Source organism: Tachyglossus aculeatus, chromosome 17, assembly GCF_015852505.1.
Source record: "Tachyglossus aculeatus isolate mTacAcu1 chromosome 17, mTacAcu1.pri, whole genome shotgun sequence".
In the NCBI taxonomy this organism is placed as follows: domain Eukaryota; kingdom Metazoa; phylum Chordata; class Mammalia; order Monotremata; family Tachyglossidae; genus Tachyglossus; species Tachyglossus aculeatus.
In genome coordinates, this window is record NC_052082.1 from 14230547 (window position 1) to 14237249 (window position 6703).

Consider the following 6703-nt stretch of genomic DNA (forward strand, 5'->3'; position numbering starts at 1 on the left):
ATTTTGCTCTCTTAAATGCTTCTGAAGTGGTCTTTACACTTCAGCAAGCACTCAATAACTACCGTTGATTGATTGATGGATCGATTGGTTGGAAAATGTGGAGTGCTACAAGTGATTTTTGTGTTTTGGGTCTTATCTAGAAGAGATGAAACCATGGACAGAAGAAGAATGCAGAAACTTCGAGCACGCTCTTCTCATTTACGGCAAGGATTTTCATCTTATACAGAAGAATAAGGTACGTGTTAAGCAAGTTGGGAGGAACAGATCCGTATAAGAATGAATTCAGGTGCACAAGCCAGAAGCAGTGGCTTATTCCCGCCCGTGAGCTTTACCAAGGACCTTTCTCGAAAGACGGTTCGGACCTTTTCCAAATGGAATTCTGATTTTATTCATATTTACGCTGGCTTCACTTTGAAAAGTCCTCAGTGGTCATGGCTCAGTGATATAGACTGCCTTCAGAGAAGCAGCACGGATAGAGCCCGGACTCGGGAGTCAGAAGGACCTGGGTTCTAATTCCGGCTCCGCCACCTGTCTGCTGTGCGACCTAGGGCAAGTCACTTCACTTCTCGGTGCCTCATCTGTAAAATGGGGATTAAGACTGGGAGCCCCATGTGGGACCCGGACTACGTCCAACCCAATTAGCTTGCATCTACCCCGGCACTTCGTACATTGCCTGGCACATAGTAAGCGGTTAATAAATACCATAAATGTCCCCCCTGCTCCCTCCAAAAAAAACCGTGCTGCTCGGCTTCAGGTCCGGCTGTAGCCCTGCGTTCCTCAAGCGGCAACGCACTCTAGAAGCCAACGCTGTGCGCCTGCAGCTTCAGAAAGGGTTAGAGTCCGGGTCAGCGGGAGGGGAACGGACTGGCCTTCCTTGGAAGCCTTTGGGTTCCGGCGGAAGATCGGAGAGGTTTGGGCGAGGAGTTTGGAAAGGCTTTTCTTTGCCTGTCCCCCGCTCGCCCTCCCTCAGCCCCCGACTCGTCAGCATTATCGCCTAGCAACTTGGGGTACTCCAGCCTCGCAATGCCCGGTCCGTTGGAGAAGGTAGCGTGGAGCAGATTGAGAAGACGGCCCAGTTTTGGGGCATGGAGGGCTCCCAGCTCCGTATCCCAACATTCAAGATGTTCATTCCCTCCTCCGGAGAGAAAGGGCCCCAGTTTCCCCACAGTTAGCACTGGCAGAAGTGGAGTCTCTAATCTCACCTGTGTCACTGCCGCCCCCGCACCTTTCTTTTAATGGAATTTGTTAAGTACTTTTTATCATGTGCCAGGCACTGTTCTAAGCACTGGGTAGATACAGGCTAGTCAGGTTGGACCCAGTCCGTGCTCACTGTCTTAATCCCCATTTTACAGATGAGGCCACTGAGGCACAGAGTAGTGAAGCAACTCACCAAGGTCACACACAGCAGACGAGTGGCGGGATTAGAACCCAGGTCCTTCTGACTTCTGAACCCTCCTCACTCTAAGGGCCCTCCTGCAGGGGGTTTCCTCCAGACCACTGGACACAAGGGATGTGTCCTGGGTTCGGCTTTCAGCGAGCAGGTATCCTCAGGCGTTTCAGTGTGCAGGGGACATCAGTCCCAGGGCAGTGGAAAAAGTGGGCCGGCGAAATCGGCACCAGGCGAGAATCGAGGAGGAGCTCCCCGGCGAAATCGGCACCAGGGGAGAATCGAGGAGGAGCTACGGGAAGATTGGCGGCCGTCGGATGGGGCGGTTACCGAAGGACGGCTTTTTTCCCGGCTCATTTCCGCTTGGTCCTCGTAGGTGAGCACCAGAACCGTCGCCGAATGCGTGGCGTTCTATTACATGTGGAAGAAATCCGAACGCTACGACTACTTCGCTCAGCAGACGAGGTTCGGGAAGAAGCGTTACAACCACCATCCCGGAGTCACGTAAGTCCCCGAGCCTCTCGCGGGCGTGCGGGTTTGGTCATCCCAGCCCCGCCGATCTCCCCCGTCTCAGGACTGCGTCCGGGGGCCCCGGGTTCCTCCGTCTAATCCGGCGGTGGGGGGGATCGGTGTGCTCTCAGGGACTACATGGACCGGTTGGTGGATGAAGCGGAAGCTCTCGGAGGAGCGGTGAGTTCCTCGGCCTTGACCTCGAGCCGAACCGAGCCCATGGCGGACCAACAGCTGAGCATCCTGAACTCCTTCACTGCCAGCGACCTGACAGGTAGAAGGGGGCGGCCGGACCTCGCGCTCGGCCCGCCGGGGGAGGAAGGGCCACTCGGGGGCCCGTCGGGCCGGAGGGCGGGCGGCGCGTGGTGTTCCCAAGGCTTGACCTCTCTCTGGCCGTCGCCCCGCAGCCCTGACCGACAGCGTCGCGGCGACCGTCTGCGACTCGCCGGCCGACGTGAGCTGCCTGGAGGACGGCTTCCCCCCGCTGGGCAGTCTGTCCCGGGGCCCGGCGAACCACGTGCCTGTGGTAACGGAAGAGTTGCTCACCCTACCCAGCAACGGCGAGAGCGACTGCTTCAATCTATTCGAGACGGGGTTTTACCACTCGGAACTGAATCCCGCGAACCTCTGCAGCGAGGAGGCGGAGAGGCCGGCCAAGAGGTTGAAAATGGGCCTGGCCGTCCCCGAGCCCTTCGGGGGCGACGGGTCCGTGAACAGCCTGGGCGTGGACTTCGAGAATCACACGCACCACCTCACCAGTGCCAAAATGGCCGTCTCAGTGGCCGACTTCGGCGGCTTGTCGGCCGGCGAGGCCAACGGCTTCATCGGCGCCCACGCCCTCCACCCGCAGACCGCCCTCCACTCCGAGTGATTCCGGCGGCGGGGCCGGGCCCGCGGGCGGCGGGCGGTCCGGCCGACCCGATGGACGCTGTCGGGTCGGCTTAAGTCTTTCACTGGAAGTTTAAACCCTTTCCACTATGACATCAGTGATGTCTTTGTATGTACAGAACTATATCTTGATTGATCAAGAGCGATTTCATTTTGCAATCCAGAAATGTGGAGACGTCCTACGGTCGACGGAGGCGGGGACGGACGTTGAACTCTGTGGCTCGGCTTTAAGCTCGGCTTTCCTCTCTCCCCTGTCCCCTCCCCCCTCCCCCCCCAACCATCACACATACACTTATTATTATTTTTTTTTAAGCTAGTAGACGGTGGGGGCCACCATCTCAAAACCAGCACGCGCGTCCTGAACTGATTGGAGTGGCTTCCTCTAGTGTAAAATCCTTCCGCGTGATGGATGCAGTGGAAAAAAACAGTGTTTACAGGTACTGATCCTGATCCCTGCTCAATGTAGCATTTGGAACGGGGGGAGGGAGGGGCTGGTGGGTTTTTCTGTTCGTTCGTTTGTCTGTTTTTATGAAAAGCAGGGTGGGGTTTCTTTAATTTAAACTGCACAGACACGCAAGGATGTTTTTTTTAAAAAAACGGAACCTTCTCTCATTGTAATACTCAACTCTAGAGCACTTCAGTTACTAAAACAGCCACTGGTCCATCTCCGCGCAAGCTAGCCCGAGGGACGGCGTGTGCGAAAAGGGGAAAGGTCCCCGCGTGGAAACCGGGGTGGAATTCTAGGCCTCGGCTTCCTTACCGGGAGAAGTCGTTTTTCCCGCCAGGAAGGGTCTCTGGGTCCTCGAGCTTTCCCGGCGACAGTTTCCGAGTCTCGAGCTTGCGTTTTGATTGGGTTTTTGTCCACCATTGCGGAGATCACCGTGTAAGCGGACCGCCCCGGCCGTTGCGGCACTCACCCTGTCCCAAGGCGGTCGACCCCGAAAGCCAGAGGCCGCGCGGCCCCGGGACACCATCACTCAGACGCTTTACCGCCCGGGACGCCTCGTGCATCGCCCGGGACGCCGCGGTTCGGAGCGTTGGGTCGGAGGGGGGACTTGTCTCGGTTTCTAGGGGCGAGGCGGCGGATTCTGGAAGCGTGTTTTGGCTTCCTTCCCTTACTCCTGGCACGAGAACCGCGGGTCTCCGGCCAAGCGCGGCTCCTGGCCGACCTCAGCCGTCGAGGCGGACGGAGGACGGTCAGGTGTGTCCCGTGCCCGAGGGTTTTGACGTGTTTCAGCGCAAACCCGCTGTGAATGAGAAGTCCTAGAGACCCCGGCACCCCGGGCCATTCTGTCGCTTCCCCTCCGGCTGACCCCTTAAATTTCCGGACGGAGAGCCGGCAAAACGGGCCGTTGAGCGTCAGGATGTAGTAAGCTTTTTTAAAAGCCCTTCCCCCTTGCGTCCATCCAACCTCCGGAAGACAGAGAAGCGGAAGCAGGAGCACCTCATTTCTTTCCCCGCCCTGCTCGTTGTCAACCTGACGGCCGCCGGTTAGATGCATTGGAGAAAAAACAAAACCAAAACTTAAAAGGCCCGACGGCTTTTGGCGAGATTCGTAATTCTAAGTCACTCGGAGGTTGGGCGGATCGAGTAGGAGGCGGTGAAGTGAGGCCGGTCGGGTTGGAAAAGGAGGGGTGTATTTATTAGACAAACCGCGTCGTCACCGTTAATTACACGAGGAGCGTATTCGAGCGGTCTTCGCTAAAGAGACCCAGTGTTTGCGCGGCAGCACGCTTTTCCGTAAAAATGAGTTCGGCACGGGGGATGGAAGTAGTTCGGCCGACCCTTTTAAATAGCCCGTCCTCCGACGTCTCGGCCCTGTCGGGTTTGCGGTAGCCAACAACGGGCTGCCCAAATGGTCAGCCTCTCGTCGCTGGGTTTTGCGCTTAACTCCGTCCCTCCGTCTTTCTGTTGAGAAGCAACGCGACCGCTGTAATTTAGCCGAACGCCGGCCGTGACCTTCCATCCTTGTCCATTTTAAGTTTACCCCCGCGGCCGACCCGTGCGGAACCAGACCCACACGGACGACGAACGCTTCCACCAGTTGCACTTAATGAACGCGCCCATTCTCAGTAGCCGACGCAGTACTATAATTCAGTTTATCTATGCATTGCCGGAATCTTTCCCTTAGGTGGAGACGGCCCAGTTTCCCAGCCGCGGGTTGGATTATCAGCGAGTCGAATGGACACTTTAGTTATTTAATAAGAGATTTTTTTTTTTGGACCAAAATCCAGAAAATGGTATGAGAGAAAAGGGGAGGGGGAAAAGGAAAAAAAAAAAAAAAGTCCCGGCTAGTCGGATAGATTTTTAAACGCGGATCGGATTTTAGCCTCTCGGGGGAGCGAACTAGCTGGAAAAGTTTACTTTTAATTCCTTGTTGAAATGAGGCAATAATTTGCAAAATTTTGTATATACATGTAAATTCTGCATATCTTTTTAGATATCTAATTCAATATTTTCTGACTACTTCTGCCGTTGTATAGTACCATTTCCGTGCATGCTTGATGTGACATTCATAAATTGTACCACTATGACTTTATCCATGTAAGATAGCTATTTATTGAATTTTCTTTTAAAAGCTGGACTTGCCTGCTTTCCCCTCAGTTTGAGCATTTTAACGGAGAATTTGTTACCGTTTATTAAAAGAATTGCGTTGGGGAGTGATTAGCGTGACCACAATTGAGCTGCAATCATGGAGAAACTCTGTTGCCTTTATTCTTGTGTCGAAGCACAATTCTTGTAACAAACTGTGATAAATTCCATTTTCTTTCGCCGCATTTTTTTTTTTTTCCTTCATACGAACAAACCAAAAATCCATGATGAGCAGTTGCAGTGTTGGTAGACCGTCATTTCTGTACAGGGAATCCGAAGAAGACAGCCGATTCATTTAGAAGTGTAACTGGTGCTGTGACTCTAGCAATACTTTGCTTTTGTTAGTCATTTCATCTTCACGCTAGCTTTTTTTAAATGTTTAGTTTTCCTCTTGTCATGGTCCAACTGCTGGATTTACTTGAAGGATGTACAATACTGTTTGCTGAAGAATACTAAAGTGTGGACAATTAGGTCAGAGAAATTGTGCAGTGGTTTCCTTTTTTCCTTTTTAAAATCGAGAGTCACAAACCTGGTGGGGACTTCAGATCGGGTAGCGCGTAATGATACTATTTGATTTAACCAAAGTCTCTAGTTTGTTTCAACGTTGAATGTAAACTAACGGATAAACTGACCGATAAGGTGATTCTGTTTGCCCAGCGTTAACAAGCACATTGTCTACAAATGGGAATTGAAATACTTTATAAAACATTGACATGGTGACTATGTTTTGGTTTTTTTTTAAAAAAAAAAATCCTAATTTTTTTCACTAAAAGGAGGAAACTATTAGCAGGTATCTTGTTTAAAATATGGTAGGTATGAATATTCATTCCTCTTAGGCAACCCGTGATTCCACTTGCCCCGGTTGGAAATGAGGTCTCTGTGAGTCTGAGATCAATTAGTGACAATCAGAACAAGTTTTAGTATCAGATGTTCAAGAGGAAGTTGCTATTGTTGCATTGATTTTAATATTTGTACATAAACACTGATTTTTTTGAGCATTATTTTGTATTTGTTGTACTTTAATACCTGGTGTACAGTTCCGGAAATAAACTTCTGGAAATCTTTCTCCCTTGGTCATCGTGTGTAAGTCTGTGGACCCGGGGGCTGAATTGGAATTGCGATTCTGGGCCGGGGGAGCCTGAAATGCCCCCCTTCTTTGGGGGGACACCCCCACCCTCTTCGTTTGTGGGGAGAATCGCTGATGCTGGGGAATAAAGAACCGGCGCAGTGGAAAGAATCAGTCAATCAATCGTATTTATTGAGCGCTTACTGTGTGCAGAGCACTGTACTAAGCGCTTGGGAAGCACAAGTGGGCAACATAAAGAG

The 6703-nt window shown here is 52.2% G+C and overlaps 1 protein-coding gene across 9 annotated transcripts in view; it reads left to right on the plus strand.

Moving 5' to 3' along the window:
• MIER3 (MIER family member 3) overlaps positions 1 to 3045 on the plus strand; it is a 29052-nt gene extending 26007 nt beyond the window's left edge. For 6 of the 9 annotated variants that reach the window (XM_038758997.1, XM_038759002.1, XM_038759004.1 and 3 more), the window contains 4 exons: positions 141 to 235; positions 1764 to 1891; positions 2029 to 2171; positions 2305 to 2768. In XM_038758997.1, the coding sequence (XP_038614925.1) occupies positions 141 to 235; positions 1764 to 1891; positions 2029 to 2171; positions 2305 to 2768 (830 nt within the window). Of the gene's footprint in view, positions 1 to 140; positions 236 to 1763; positions 1892 to 2028; positions 2172 to 2304 lie in introns of all 9 variants that reach the window. The other 3 variants (XM_038758999.1, XM_038759005.1, XM_038758998.1) reach the window with 2 other exon arrangements.
• The last annotated feature ends 3658 nt before the right edge of the window (positions 3046 to 6703 follow it).